The sequence below is a fragment of the Neophocaena asiaeorientalis genome, unplaced genomic scaffold, assembly GCF_003031525.2.
Source record: "Neophocaena asiaeorientalis asiaeorientalis breed wild unplaced genomic scaffold, Neophocaena_asiaeorientalis_V1.1 scaffold91, whole genome shotgun sequence".
NCBI lineage: Eukaryota > Metazoa > Chordata > Mammalia > Artiodactyla > Phocoenidae > Neophocaena > Neophocaena asiaeorientalis.
Window position 1 is genome coordinate 13918481 of NW_020173198.1, and position 16252 is coordinate 13934732.

Consider the following 16252-nt stretch of genomic DNA (forward strand, 5'->3'; position numbering starts at 1 on the left):
AAATGGAAACTCTTGAATGTTTCTGTTGGGGCAGAGGCATATGTTTTCTCTGCCCTGGTTAATGTTTGCTTTTTGACGGGCCATGGGTTTATCTGGCTCATTTACTTGAGGAGCTGCTCTGGACATGCAGAGCAACAGTACTAAGTTGATGATTATCCTCTGTTCGATTGTCACAGACCTACATTTTCCCTCAGATTGCGTATCTGACTTTTAAGACGAAATTTGAATAGTACAAAAATAGTAACCTCCAAACAGGAGCATTTTGGACTTGCTGAGAAATGTGTCACTTATTCACTGCAAGACCTCCCTCCCTTCTGCATGACTGTCTTGTCACTCAGGTCTTAGCTTAAAAGATACCACCCTGGGCTTCCCTGGTGGCACGGTGGTTGAGAATCTGCATGCCAGTGCAGGGGACACGTGTTCGAGCCCTGGTCCGGCAAGATCCGACATGCCGCAGAGCAACTGGGCCCGTGAGCCACAGCTACTGAGCCTGCGCGTCTGGAGCCTGTGCTCCACAACAAGAGAAGCCACGACAGTGAGAGGCCCGCGCACCGCGATGAAGACTGGCCCCTGCTCGCCGCAACTAGAGAAATTTATTCGCGCAGAAATGAAGACCCAACACAGCCAAATAAATAAATTTATAAAAAAAGATACCACCCTGCCCACCACCCCATTGAGGAGCTTCTAGGTTTCCTGTCTCATCACTGTGTTAAATTCTCCACAGAACATGATCATTTTGTGTGGTTTTATGTTTGTTTACACGTTTGGTTGTTTGCCTGTCTCCCTCCCTGAGAAAGGAAGCCCCTTGAGAACATGTGCTCCCTCCTATAGCCTTGGTTCCTGTAGAGCAGTGCCTGAAGCACAGTAGCATTTGCTTACTGAACTTTTTTTTTTTTGAATTATTGTGTAAGTGACTGGTTTTCAGGTTATGAAGATATTTTACATAGACCTCCCTGATTGCAGAGTTAAAATGTTAGTGTGAGTGCATAAATAGGAGAGTTGCATTTAATAGCAACCTTTAACAGCATTACTTTATGATGTTAATAATTTTTGGTTAAAATGGGGAAGCAATATATTTAAAACCGGCTTAACTCAGGAAGCTGACACCTTCTAGATGTAGAGAAGGGGGTGGACTCTTTTCCTCAAACTAAGTGACCCAAGGCTCTTAGAGTAGCTTAGGTCTTGGGTATTTGTGTGATTTCTCTTTTGATTCTAAATATCTGGCTGGCTGCTGCGTATCTCAGAGCTAGCAGCACATTCCTTCCTGTTCCTCCTCCTTTCTACTTTGCTATATTCTGAGAAACCAGATTATCAAGTTCATTTGCACGTGTGTAAAATTAGAACACAATTAGGTGTTCCTTAGAATCACCCCTAGTAAGGCAAATGGACCTTCTGACATTTGTATTTATTTATTATTTTTGGCTGTGTTGGGTCTGTGTTGCTACGTGTGGGCTTTCTCTAGTTGTGGCGAGCGGGGGCTACTCTTTGCGGTGCGGTGGCTTCTCTTGTTGTGGAGCACGGGCTCTAGGTGCGTGGGCTTCAGTAGCTGTGGCATGTGGGCTCATTAGTTGTGGCTGGCGGGCTCCAGAGCGCAGGCTCAGTAGTTGTGACTCATAGGCTTAGTTGCTCCGTGGCATGTGGGATCTTCCCGGACCAGGGCTCAAACCCATGTCCCTTGCATTGGCAGGCAGATTCTTAACCACTGCACCACCAGGGAAGTCCCTGACATTTTGATTCTTTCAGATTGTCCTTAATAATATAATATACGTCTGTATGGATTTATGTTTAATTTGCTTTCACAAAGGTTCAAGTAAGGTGTAGGGTAGGTTTGTTCATTTCACAAATTACTGAACTTCAGAGTACTGGGAACTGCCAAACAGTGAGGATGTAACAGTGAAAAAGGGAGCCAGGATCCCTGCCCTCATGGAGTTAATAAACAGGTAAAATAAGTAAGTTACAGATTATGGTGAGGGCTATGAAAGCAACTTCTCAACGGGAAGCTGAGATAAAAAAATTTGAGAGCCGCCTGCTTCTGGTAGACTCATCAGAGCAATCCTCACCAAGGAGGTGACACACCAGCAAAGCTTTTTGCTAATCAACTTCATTGTAGTATAATTTACATTCAGTAAAATTCACACATTTTACATGTATAGGTCCATGACTTTTGGCAAATGTAACCACCTCCATTCTCTTAGTCAAGATATAGAACATTTCCTTGTCCCCAGAAAATTTCCTCAGTACCCCTCTGCAGTTAGCCTTCCTGCCCCACTCCCAGCTCTAGACAACCACTGATGTGATTTATTTCATTATAGATTGGTTTTGCCTGTTTTGGAATTTCATATAAATGCACTCATATGTATTCTTTAGTGTCTGACTTCTTTCATTCAGTATAGTTATTTTGAAACTCATCCAGTTATAGTGTGTATCAGTTCTTTTTTTATATTGCTGAGTAACGTTTAATTGTAAGAATACACCCCAGTTTATTTATCCTTTCACCTAGTGAGTTACTACAGCTTTTTTATGCTTACTATTCATGTGGTTTATCTTTTCCCATCCTTATGTCTTTATGTTCAAACTGCTTTTAGATGGCATATGGTTGGGTTTTGCTTCATTATCCAACCTGGCAATCTCTTCCTCTTAATTGGGTGGTTTAGTCCTTTCATATTTAATGTAATTATTGATATGGTTGGGTTCATGTCTACCTTCTGGCTATTTGTTTTCCATTCGTACCTTCTGGTTTTTGTTCCTTTCTTGGTCCTTTTCTGCATTTTTCCCCCCCTGCATCTTGGGGCCTGCGGGATCTTAGTCCCCCAACCAGGGACTGAACCCAGGCCCTTTGCAGTGAAAGCACGGAGTCCCAACCACTGGACTGCCAGGGAATTACCTCTTTTGGGTTAATTGAATATTTTTTAGGGTTCCATTTTTATTTCCTCTATGGGTTTCTTAGCTAAGCTGCTATAATAGTTTTATACTATTTTAATGCAGATATGTGGGCAGCTCAAGGCATTTACTAGGACTGTTTAACTTGGTGGGATGCAGCTTGAGCCGAGACCTTTTTGTCTTGATGGGGAAATAGTGGCAGCTCTGTGACTTCTGACTACTTGTTTAGTTTTATTTTCTTTCTCCTCCTGACCTTCTGGGAATCTCAAATACGTACTTAGGAAACCTGTTTTCCAGTAAAATGGGCTGTTGCTTTGTTATTCATCTTTATTAACCTTCGGATCATAACATATATCTGGAGAAATCTACATTATTATTTAATTATTACTTTTGCCTGAGTGCCCTGGGTAACTACAGGCCAGCTCCAGCCAATAAACTTAACGTGAGTTGATTGTAAGCATTTCCAATGCCTATTAGTGGTGCCACGTGTGCTCCCTCCCCTTAATTCTGAGTGACTCCCTGGTGGCTCTGAAACCCTGGAGATCAGTGGCTTTTGTGGAGAGCAAGGCTGCAGAGAGATGAGGATGGAGTCTTTTGGGTGGGAGAGGAAAGGATCTAGATTATTCAGAGACACCCTTCTCAACTCTTCCTGGTGGTCTAGTGGTTAGGATTTGGCGCTCTCTCAAAGACACCCTTCTCTTCTGCTCTCCACTGCCCTCCCACCCCATACCTGGGCAGACATTGTTAAGAATCGTTTTTGTGGACTTCCCTGGTGATGCAGTGGTTAAGAATCCACCTGCCAATGCAGGGGACACAGGTTCAAGCCCTGATCCAGGAAGATCCCACATGCCGCGGAGCAACTAAGCCCATGTGCCACAACTACTGAGCCCGTGTGCCACAGCTACTGAAACCTGCGAGCCTAGAGCCCGTGCTCCGCAACAAGAGAAGCCACCACAGTGAGAAGCCTGTGCATCACAAAGAAGAGTAGCTCCGCTCACCACCACTAGAGAAAACCCGTGCACAGCAACGAAGACCCAACACAGCCAAAAATAAATAAAATAACTTTTTTAAAAATCGTTTTTGTTATTTATTTATTTGTTTCTTAATTTTTGGCTGCATTGGGTTTCCGTTGCTGTGTGTGGGCTTTCTCTGGTGGTGGCAAGTGGGGGCTACTCTTCGTTGTGGTGCGCAGGCTTCTCATTGCTGTGGCTTTTCTTGTTGCGGAGCACAGACTTTAGGCACGCAGGCTCAGTAGTTGTGGCTTGCAGGCTCTAGAGTGCAGGCTCAGTAGTTGTGGTGCACGGGCTTAGTCGCTCCGAGGCATGGTGTCTTCCCGGTCCAGGGATCAAATGCGTGTCCCCTGCATTGGCAGGTGGATTCTTAACCACTGCGCCACTGGGGAAGTCCAAGAATCGTTTTAGCGTGTTATTCATATCTTGCATTCTCTCAGCCAAATGTTGCCTTAACTTAGCACAAAATATTACTTTTGTACTCCAGGTCAGTGGTTTGGGAACTCCATTTTCTTTTTCAAAAGAAGACTTTTCTTTTAAGCTTCATTCTTCTTCCACACAGAGCTGTTGTTAGAAGAAGATAAACAATCTTGTTTGTGTTTGCTCTTTTTTTAGTCGAGCAAAAGATGTGATAATTCCAGCAAAGCCACCTGTCAGCTTTTTCTCCTCGAGGTCTCCGGTTCTTGACCTCTTCCAGGGGCAGCTGGACTACGCAGAGCACATTCGCCAGGATTCGGAGGTGGTGCTCCTGTTCTTCTACGCTCCGTGGTGTGGACAGTCCATCGCCGCCAGGGCAGAAATTGAACAAGTAGCGAGTCAGCTTTCAGACCAGGTAATGCTGACATTCAGCCTGAGAATCAAATGGCCGTCAGTTCCTATGCAGGGCTGGTTATCCCCATAGAGACACCTTACCCAGATGGCTGATTTTGCCAGGGTGAAGGCCAGGAGCCTTTCTTCATAAATTGTAAAGCCTTCTATAAAGAAATAGAATTTCTGACTGTGATGGTCATAGTTGGTCAGAGGCAGGAGAGGGAGGAGATTCTGCAATTCCTTGTGATGCAGGCCAGTGTTTATCTCAGGGTGCCATGCTGTTTGGCTTCGGTGGGAAGACTGAAAATCCTCATTGAGTATACATTTGATATTTGCTGATTAGTTATTTTATGTAAGAGAAATTTATGTATCATGAGTACAGTGTAACTAGGCAGACCTTTCAAATCCCGGGACCAGAACTATGTTCAACAGATATTTAATGAATGCCACCTTTGTGTTAGATAAGAGGGATATATAGGCAATTGATATATATGCCTTCGGTCTGGCAGTGTTTTTTAATCCAGTGGATCCCCATTGTCCTTATGTATGTATTTTATGATGTCCCTTTTTCTGTCCTCAAAAGGAATTCATAGATGATAAACTTCCCTATACATATAATTTCAAAATAGCCAATCTGATGTGCTAATTGTAACACAAAGATGGGGGAAAAAGAAAAGTGTATAATTAAATCACATGTTGTTTCAGTATGTAAGTGCTGTACCTTTATGTAGAACCACTGTGAATGGGACAGTTACAAATGCAGGCCCATAAAAGTAGGATGTGTTGACAGCTTAGGTGCCATGAGGGCATTGCTCTCAGTGATTTGATTTTTCTAAATGGTGAACAGCTCTTGGTAAAGTTCTGAACCAAACAAAGTACTTTCTGCCTTCAATTAAGCAGAAGTTGTCTTCCAAGAAATTCAGTGAACACAAAAGCCATGCTTTGGATTCACATATAAAATGGAATTCGGTTCTGAGCTTGAATAATAACAAACAGGTTTCCCTCAACATTAGTATTTGGCAGGACATTTAAAACTGCTCTGGGTGATGCGGATGACTATTCCCTGTGCAGAGCAGTTTTGAACATTGCAGGGTATGTACCACAGCCTCTGCCCACTACATGCCCGATAGCTCCTCCAGTCATTGCGACCAGCAGAAAAGCATCCCATAGATTTTTAAGAGGCTGCTACTGACACCCACTGATCTGGGGTAACTTGTGGTGCAGCTGAGTTCCAGAAGTTCATTTGGAACTCTCAGTTGGTTTTTCTTAGAAACAATGTTATAAATGGTGGCTAGGCTTCCTGCCCAGCCTGCCAAAGCCTTTTTAACTGTTTTATATCCCTGAATGTGTAGTACCAAATAGTATTTAAATAGAACTCTTCGTTCCCTATAACATTGATTCTGAGGGGGCTGTGATTTTGTGTTCCAGCTTTGGACCCATGGAATTGATCTATTCCTTGTCTTCCCTTTACCCCTCTCTCTCACCCCCCTTAAAAATGGCTGATAGTAACCAAGCCAGCACTTGCAGGGAGGAAAGGACTCTAAGGGAGCACTGGGAGGTAAGCTTAAAGTAATCACCACTTTGTAAGTCATTCCCCAAGTTTTCTAAATTTAGAGAACTTGTGGGGGAAAAGGGGAGAATCTGTTTCATTTTAGGGTAAGTGTCAATTACTTGTTATCTTACTGTCAGCTTAGGGAATATGTCCTTCAGAGTGACTATAGGGATGGTGTACTGGTGTGCAGGCCCGTGCTGTTCCTCAGGACAGCCCTGCAAGCTGATGCTGGTAGCCTGGTTCCTCTGAAGCAGGACCTCAGGTTTAGAGGGCAGAGTGGTTTGTTAAAGGTCACGGGACAAATGGTAGAGGTTACAGTGCCCTCCACAGCTGATGGGCTCTGCTTTTTTCAAAAAAGTTTTTCAGCTTCTTCTAAATTGAGAGCTTATTGTTCTATGTTCTCAGTAGGGAAAAGGACTGGGTTTATTTTTGGAAACAGGCAAAAATTTTTTGCACCACATTACTTAATAAAATTAGCATACACAGTAGATTGTGCCCTATTTTTGAGATGTCAACCTTAGTAAAGATATTGTTGCTCTTCTTTCTAATGGGTAGACTATAAAAGGAGCTCTTGAGAGTTTCCACTAAGTTTTGAGCAATATTGCTATCTAAATATAAGGCATCTGAAAGTGACTTTTCATTTGTAGTCTTCATATGTTTTCAATATTTTATTATAAAAAATTTAAAATATATAGCAAATATATACCTGCCACTTAAATTCTATCACTATTTTATTACACTTGTTTTATCATGTGTTTGTTCATCTTACCATCCCTCTAATCAGTGGTTCTCAACTAGAGAAAGTTTTGTCTCTCAGGGGACCTTTGGGACTGTGGAGAGGTCTTTGGTTGTCACTACTTGAGGGGGATGCTACTGGCATCTAAGGAGTAAAAGCCAGGGATCCTACACCATGCTGCATCCAGTGTGTGGAAGAGCCTCCCCTCACCCCACCCCCAACAAAAACAAACATAGCATCAACAAAAAACCCTGTAACAATTCAAGCCCAAAATGTCAGTAGTAGCAAATGTGAGACACTCTGCTACAATCTGTTAATCCATCTTATTTTGGGTACATTTCAAAAGTAAATTGTGGACATTGGGACACTCCTCCTTAAATACTTTAGCATTTACCTATAAACACATACTTAATCCATATTTTGCTATCTAATGGTACATTTTAGAGCATAGCTCTAGTCATCTATTATATTTATTCATTTTTAATATAGTTATTAAAAATTTTAAAATGGTCCTTTGAAATTTGTGATATTTCATCTGTAGGTAAGATTTTTTTCCTTCTCAGATGCTCAGTTTGACTAAGAAAAGACACATCCTACTACTGAGTTTTAGTGTAACCATGCTTAGAAAAAGTTTGCTGGTGTCATTCACTTCAGAATTTGAAGCAAATCATTCTCCTCTTGGGCCAGACTCCAAAATATTCAGAGTCCTAGCTGGACACTATGGACAGGTGTCTTTGTTTGTCCTTGTCGTGGTAAATGATGACCTTCTTTGAACACTCAAAAAACAATTTTTTTAATACTTTCTGTTTCAGAGAGGAATTGTTCCATTTCTATAATTTTATCTTTTAAATCTTGGCAATTTTTCAGTTGCTGTTTATAGTTATTTGAAACCTTCTTTGGCTTGCAGGTGTTGTTTGTCGCAGTTAACTGTTGGTGGAATCAGGGGAAATGCAGAAAACAGAAACACTTCTTTTATTTTCCTGTAATATATCTGTATCATCGGAGGTAAGAACTTTCAAGTAGCGATTCTAATTCCAATTAAGTTTATCAGTTTCAAAGTGATTTTTGTTATATTCATTGTAGAAAATTGAGAAAATACAGATAAGCAAAAATAAATAAAAGGGTCTGTGATTTTATTAGCCATTCATAAACACATAATCACTGTGTGTTTTGATTTATATCCTCCTGTGAATATACATATCCACCCCCCCTTTTTTAATTAAAAAATGGGATCATGTAGTAATACTATCTCTTCAACTGCTTTTTCTTTATTTTGTGAACACTTTTTCATGTCATTACATATTCGATAGCATTGTTTTTATTATACCAGTTACTCCATTGTGTGGCTGAACATTTCAAATGTTTGAAAAGTATTTTATAGTATAAAAATGTACAGAAGTCCTTATCCCATTACCTGGCAGCATAGCATAGTCAAGAGGGTATCTAACATCTTTTCAAATTGGGAAGAAAAAGACTACAAGTCCGCAATCCTATAATCTATCATCCTGAAATCCAGAGAGATTTTAAAACCTGAAAGACTTCCATGAACTTGTCCCCAAATGCGTTCATCTGGCCTGAAGTAGCAAGAGGCCACCTGTAGTCTTTATACCACATCAGGTGCCACTGTACTCATTTTGCTGCAGAAATACTGGTGTTTCATTTTGGAGAACTGCCTAGACCTTGCTGTGGGTGTTAAGTTATGTCTAAAATCTGACTTGAAGGATTTTGGAGACAGGAGATGGGATTCTGGACTCTGTGTAGTATAATTGGCGTGAAGTTTGTTACTGCTTGTAATTGGCTTGAAGTTTGTTACTGTAAAATGGTTTAAGAAGAGTTCACCAGTAAGAGCTTTACTTTTTTAGGCTTTATTTCCTCCCTCTAAAATTCCTGGGCCTTAATCAATGGGGATTTATTACAAACATCAACAGACTATCATTTGTGGATTATCTGTCATCTTGCAGCTCACTCCCATGTCTCTAACATAAACTTTGTGTGGAACAGAGTATTGTTTCTCAGGAGCTATTAAATAGTATTTGGGCAAAAACACGCTTTCCTACCCTATCTCCACCCTCAGATTTTCCTCTGGGTATAAGAACAGTTTCTCAGCGTAACTTTCTGATGGTTACTTTTTTTTGTTTTCCAGAAGGTAAGTGTAAGGTGTTATACTTGAAGGATCTCAAAGTCAGTGCTGTGTAATGGGCGATAAGCTTCCCCTGGAGAGATCCCTGCGCTTCTTTTTTTCGAAATAGGAAATAGGGCACAGATGGCTAGCAGGGAGTGTAGGTCGTGCAACTGTATGTAACCAAGCCAGCTGCCCAGAGGTAGACTTAACTTGATGTGACATTAAAATAACAAGAGTTCCCTTGAATTGAATACAAATGTCATTTTGGGATATGTGGGTGTGTAACATTGTCTTGCACTATTTGTTTTCTTAGTTTTATAGAAAGATTGGAAGGACACGAAAGGAACTTTAGAAATACTTAGTCCAGCCGTCTTATTTTACACATGAGGAATTTGAGGCTGGTACTTGCCTTGAAGTGCTTGCCCCTCATCTTTGCCTGTTAAACTTTTACTTGTATAAGTCAGTTCAGACCCATTAATACCTGTTTCAACATCTACCATTCCCGATGTCCCAAAAATAGAAGAAAGTGCTAAGGCACAGAGATACCCAAAAGGTAGCCTTTTCATATTCTATTTAAGAATCTTCAAGTCCTCTGTTTTATACATATACATATGAATGAATGTGTTCCTTCAACTAAACTCTCTTGTGAGCATTTGGTAGTCTTGAGGTTCTTTTGGCTAATGGTGGTTGCAAATATGGCCCTTGAGTCTCATCACTGGACAGACCACTGCTGTTTGTGTGTGTTCTTGCTGCTACTGTTTGTGTAATGGCTTAACTAGTAGTAGCTGCTTACAGAAATTAGCAGGCTTTTCTGTTTTGTGAAAGTAGATTCCATTTTTTGGCTTGTATTGATGCCAGTTACAAAGGCAGTTTATAAAAGGCTCTGAAGCAGGGAGTAGTTTTCTCAAAACACTCTGTGCAGAGTTCAGCTGCCCTAGATCAGCTTGTTCTAAGGCAATGGCTATAGTGTGTTGGCAAAACGTGTCCTACATCCTGCATCCTGGGATCGTCTCATTACGAGTCACTGGGACCCTTGTAACACGGTACCAGGGAACCTCAGCAGAGCCTGTTTGCTTGAGTAACGAGGTTTCCAGATCACTTGCCTCCTTTTTGCTCAACAAAATAGGTTATCAGATGATTTTTTTGATTTCTTCCTTTAAATTAAAAATTGGTGGTGGTTGATGGGGTTGGTGGTGGTAGTAATTTTAAAACTTGAATTAGTTAACAAATGAGTTGTAGTAAGTCTTGATTGACAGAATTGTTCACGCAGTCTCTCAGCTGTGCATGTAGAATGCTATTTTTACTTTTTTCATGCTAATATTCCTCTGTCTGGTATCATATTCTGCAGTGCACACCGAAGAATTGTGTTTATCTCATCACATTATATGTGTGTGTTAATTTCTGTAACCATATATTATAGTTAAGTGATCACCATTTATACATTTCTTTACTGTGCTCTATTGTTGCTATTAAAGGTAAGCTTAATGTCAATTTCTATTTAGAGAGAAGAATGGTTATGGAATTGGTGAATTTCACCATACTCCCTCACCCCCACCACATACCATCCAATTATATTTGAGCAATGTCTCTTTTGTGCAAGATTGAAGAAAGCCATGTGAGGATTCTGATTAGCTTAGGATAACTGAATGTTGGAAGCATTGCTTAGCAATACTAAATCAAATTCCTGTGCATTCCCAAGCACAACTGGAGGGGAAAATAAGGAAGATCATTTGTATAGGTCTCTGATTTCATACCTTCATATAATTTTTTGTTGTTGTAATAAAGCTTTAAATAGGTTTAAGTTTCATTTAGTGATCCTTTGCGTAAGTGCATCTAAGAATATTTAATAACTACTTTTTAGTAGGCCAAGGACCAACTATTCAACTTGTTCCTTATTTTAGAGTGACTTGGAAAGTCTGCCCCTACATCCCCCCACCCCCAATTGAATTGTGTAGTTAAGATCCTGGAATCCTTTGGCATTTGGTCAGTTTCCAGGGTCGTCTGTTTTGTTTTGTTTTGTTTTGTTTTTTAAAGAAATATTGTGAGAATTAATTTTTTTCAGAGACTAGAATGAATGTTCTTTGATCTGAAATTCAGTTTTCAGAATTACGCTCATATAAAAAAGTAACGGCCCCTTGTACCCCCCCTTACATAAAATGCTTGTTCTTAATTGGCCCTCCAGTTACCTCCTGAGACAAGGAAGGCTACTTACATATGAAACAGTTGGGATCCTAAAGCAAGGCTTTTTCATTTTGTGATGTTGATGATTTCAGGTATATATTACAGGTTTAATGCGTGGTGTATTATTTTTAATTTTTATTTTTTTGGTACTAGTTTTGGACCAATCGAATACAAAGGCCCCATGAGTGCTGTTTACATTGAGAAGTTTGTCCGCCGTGTGATGAAACCACTTCTCTACATCCCATCTCAATCAGAATTACTAGATTTTCTCTCAAACTATGAGGTACCTATCTTTCCTATCTTCTCCCATTCCCCCAGGCTTCACTGGGTTGCATTGGATTGTTTATATTAGAAGAGTCTTTATACCTCCTGATTTGTAGCAATTAAAAGATCACATTAGAGATAAGCCCCAATTAAATGCTTTTTGAGATACTTGATTATAGGGATAGTTTGGCCAAGTGAGTTTTTAGAGAGTAAAATACTTGCAAAACCTTGTCTAATTTTTATTCAGGAATTTTTAACAAACTTTCAGTTTGTCTCACAATTAAGTTAGAGTATGTAAAAATTAACTTATAATTTTTATGCAGCTACAGATTTCTAAAAGTTTTATTTGTTGCTTACAGCATTTTACTCAGATCCCTGGTTTTTCTTGTCAGTTGTAGTTTAACTTTAAAAAAGCAAAACAAAACTAGGAATATGTTCCTTTCTGTTTTATTAGGTGCATAACAATTTCAAGGTTCATTAACAGGAAGTTTCCTAACATGGCTTCTCTACTGCTTTCCCATTGCCAGTCAACCCCTGATGGATTATTTTGGTAGGATCCTCAGTGTGTGTTCAGGACAGCTTATTGAGAGGCCAGTATAAAGCTTAAAACAATCTCAGTAAATTATAAAAATAGTTCCACAAAAAAATTCATTGGATCAAGTATAAAATCATACTGGGGCACAAGTAAAAATGATGCTTAGCTACAACAAAATCAAGACCATAAGTACCTGACAGAGATAAAAACCATATGAATCCACACCTCAGTAATTCAGAATTTAACAATTGTCACTCAGTTGAAGTTTACCTTTTACACTATGTATATTTTATGTAGGTAGGATGTGAATTTCTTTCCCTAGAACATCATTTACAGCTTTTTTCAATTATGTTAGGGACACTTTATGTTAACTATTAGCAGATTCCCTAAGCAGCAGTGTTACTATCTAGTTATTCTGCTTGTAGTTGTCAGATGTGCATTAGGGTGAATGCTTCCTGACTCTTATGTGGATAAAGGGTGGGTTTCTGTGCCCCTCATGGGCTTGCTCCCGTTTTGCCTGGGAGGCACTTGGGCAGGAGCTATAGTAGGAGGCAGGGCGCCTGGGCCTAGTCCCTTTGGCAGCGCTAACTGGGTCTGTGACTTGGGGCAGGTCACTCATCTGTCAGGCGTCAGGGCCCGGGAACAGGGTTTTCTTGAGATTCCTTTTAACTTTTAGGTGCAATGATTGCATGATGTGGGTTTTCACATAGATTTGCACCAGATGACAAGCAGTCACTGGAGGTGGTCCAGCAAAATGGTGAAGAATCAGGACTTGGACAGACTTGAATCCAAACTCATCTCCACCTTATTAGCTGTATGGCCTCTGGCTGGTATTATACTTAACCTCTTTATGCCTCCATTTCCTCATCTGTAAAACAGGGATGAGATTAAACAAAAAAAAAGGAAATGCCTGCTAGGATGTAGTCCTAATAAATGAAATTTTATCAGTGAAAATGACATTGTGGAAAAATCCTGGATATTTAGCACTACTGAGAGAGCTCGAAATGTGCACAGCACCTGCCGGAATTCCCAACTTACATTGATATAAACACCTTTTGTTTGTTTTGTAATTAAGGTGATAAAAAATGACCTTTAAGGGCCAAGAGTTCTTCCTTCAGCTTAGCTTCTGTTGGGACTTTTATAGAACATCATGCCCAGATTGGTACCCTCTGTTTTTTTCTTTAAATTTTCAGTCAGTATCTTCTAAAAAATAAAGAAATGGGAGAAGAGCTGTGGAACATCAAATAGCATACAGCATGTACTTACCCCACACCAAAAGAGTGTGGAAAAAATTGAGATTGTTTAGCCTTAAAAGAGCACAGAGAGGTGGCTTTATTATTATATCCAGCTCTATCAGAGATTTGTATCCAGAGAGTCCTGAGACAGTTCTTAGCAGAGGTCATGTGATAAGACGGACTCAGCTAGCACTCTGGACGCTTGGGTTTTAGCCCTGACAGAAATCTGTGATTTCTGCATTTTATGCAGATTTCTCATCTCTGAAATAAGGGAGTTGGCTCAGATAATCCCTCCTGACTGCTGGCTTTGGTGAAGTTTAGAGGCTGGAAAGAGGCAGACAGAAGAAGGTTCATCATTTGTGGTTGGGAAAGTATTTTTGACACAATGCCTTTGAGCATCTGTGTCAGAGATCTTTCTACTCCTTTTTTATTTATTGCCTCTAAGATGTTTGTAGTGTCTTTGTAGTTGGATCTGCAGGGGAGACAAGTGCATGGTTATGACTGAGCAGCCAGGATGATTCCTGACCTTGAGCCTCTGCATTCTTTGTACCTGCTTTCCAGCAGCACTTTCAGAGATTATGCTCCAAGTCTGACATTGAGTCCACACATTACTCAAGGTTGTTTTTTGGCAGCCCACTTAATTAGAAGATGTACAGCAATGATGAGACTGCTTTTAAGATGAGACCCAAGAGAGTGCTGCCAAGCTGGGACGCTGTATAGCTTCTGTCAGCCTTTCAAGTGCCTCCCGAAAGCTGTACATGGCTTTTATCACGTTAGAATCATCTTTGCTGGGCTTCTTTTCACGGAGATGAAATTGTTGGGTTGGCAAGAGGCAGTATTTGATTAATTGTGAAAGAACTCGGGAGTCATGCCCAGCGTGGTTTCAGATGTGAAGCCATTTATCTTGTGAAACATACCAAATACTGCCTAGGAAGAAATGATATCAATTTCATTTACTCTCTGTAAGATAATGTAAAGACAAAATTCCAGATCCAGAAATGAAACCACTGTCATGGTTTTTGATAGTTAAATAAATAGGAAAGATAAAGGAATTTTGGGAGGCCCCACTCTGGAGCATAATATACTTTCAGACATTCCTCTAAATTAAGGTTTCTCAACCTCGGCGTTATTGACATTTGGAATCAGATAATTCTGTGTTGTTGGGGTACTGTCCTGTGCTTTGCAGGATGTTTAGCAGCATCCTTGGCCTCCACCTACTAGTTACCAGTAGCACCCCCCTCTTACTTGTGACAACCAAAAATATCCAGGCATTGTCAAATGCCCCTTAGGGGGGCAAAATCACCTCAGTTGAGAGCCACTGCTCTCCATTATTGTTTCCCCAAATAAGGCCTTAAGGATGCCCCACAGGTCCTAGTATAAACACGTTTTTTCATGTAGCACACAGAATGCCACAATCTAGTTGTTGCAAGTTTATCTGCTTATAACAGTATCAGTAGAAAGAAGATGAAAATTAAGCAGTGCCTTAACTAGAAAATTCTGGAGTGTTACCTGTGGGGAGCTAGAGCCAGGAGTGAGTTATGTTGTCATCAATAGATGTCCGTGATATTCAACTTTCTACTCAAATTGTTTGTCTGTACCACAATCACCCCCCTAAAAAGTATGCATCCTAAATGTGTTAAGGGTATTGATGATTTTAAAAAGTCTTAGTATGAAAGATACTTGTTTTGATCAAGAGCCTTGTCTCCTAATTTATATTTTTTATATAGATTTCAATATCAAATGTGTTTAAATTTAGGTATACCAAAATTGGGCTGAAATAATTATTTAATGTTTCTGTGGCACTTCTAAGGTTTGTTAGGATGGCTTTGTTTTTTGCTTCTATCTCTAGATGTGTTTGTGACGTCTTATAGGAGTGCATTTGATAATTTTCCCCTCATTTTAAAAGCACACATTGATTACTCATAAGTTTATCTCTAATCCAGATATTTGTGAACAGTTTGGATCATCATAAGATTGTGTAGTTAGGGTTTATTACTTGGGAAGTGATGATACCCTGAAATTAACAACTTCTTATATTGACATAAACTTTTATTATACGTATACTGAACTCTATTCACATACGCTTCTATTGCTATTATAAAGAGGAATGCTCTAATTCTAGCTTGGTTTGAATTTTTGTAAGTCCTACAGATGAATCCTTTTAAAAGCCTGTTTCAGATGATTTGATAATGAATTACCTAGAAGAGTAGAAGTTTTTAACCAATGGAAAATATTTTATTTGACTTAGATATCTCAAACCTACCCAAATCAGATTGTGCATCGTTCTCCATACTTTTATGTTTATAAAATATGACACTGAAACCAGATGCAATTTTTTTTTTTTAATTTATTTGGCTGCATCGGGTCTTAGTTGCGGCACGTGGGATCTTCCTTGCAGCATGCGGGATCTTTCATTGTGGCACACGGGCTCTTTGTTGTGGTGCATGGGTTTCTCTCTAGTTGTGGCGCGGGGGCTCTAGAGTGAGCGGGCTCAGTAGTTCTGGTGCACAGGCTCTCTAGTTGTGGCACACAGGTTTAGTTGTCCCACAGCAGGTGGGATCTTAGTTCCCCCAGATGTAATTTTTAGGAAAACAATTTTGCCTTTAATTTACTGAACATTGTAGAAAGACATTAAAAGAGTGATGGTTATGGGCTTCCCTGGTGGCGCAGTGGTTGAGAGTCCGCTTGCCGATGCAGGGGACACGGGTTTGTGCCCTGGTACGGGAGGATCCCACATGCTGCAGAGCGGCTGGGTCCGTGAGCTATGGCTGCTGGGCCTGCGCGTCCGGAGCCTGTGATTATTCTGTAGATTCCAAAATACTTTAGACATTGTTAGCAAACAAAAAATGAGTAGACTATTCATTGGTAAGTGCTCTTCAGTTTTCAAGTGCTTTTACTTCTTTTTTTTTTTTTTTTTTTTTTTTTAA

The 16252-nt window shown here is 40.1% G+C and overlaps 1 protein-coding gene across 3 annotated transcripts in view; it reads left to right on the plus strand.

Moving 5' to 3' along the window:
- The window catches only part of TXNDC11 (thioredoxin domain containing 11), a 64033-nt gene that overhangs the window by 2990 nt on the left and 44791 nt on the right, over positions 1-16252 (plus strand). The window contains exons 2-4 of one of the 3 annotated variants that reach the window (XM_024744155.1): positions 4506-4722; positions 7896-7993; positions 11445-11574. In XM_024744155.1, coding sequence (XP_024599923.1) covers positions 4506-4722; positions 7896-7993; positions 11445-11574 — 445 coding nt within the window. Of the gene's footprint in view, positions 1-4505; positions 4723-6206; positions 6259-7895; positions 7994-11444; positions 11575-16252 lie in introns of those variants that run through there. The other 2 variants (XM_024744157.1, XM_024744156.1) reach the window with 2 other exon arrangements.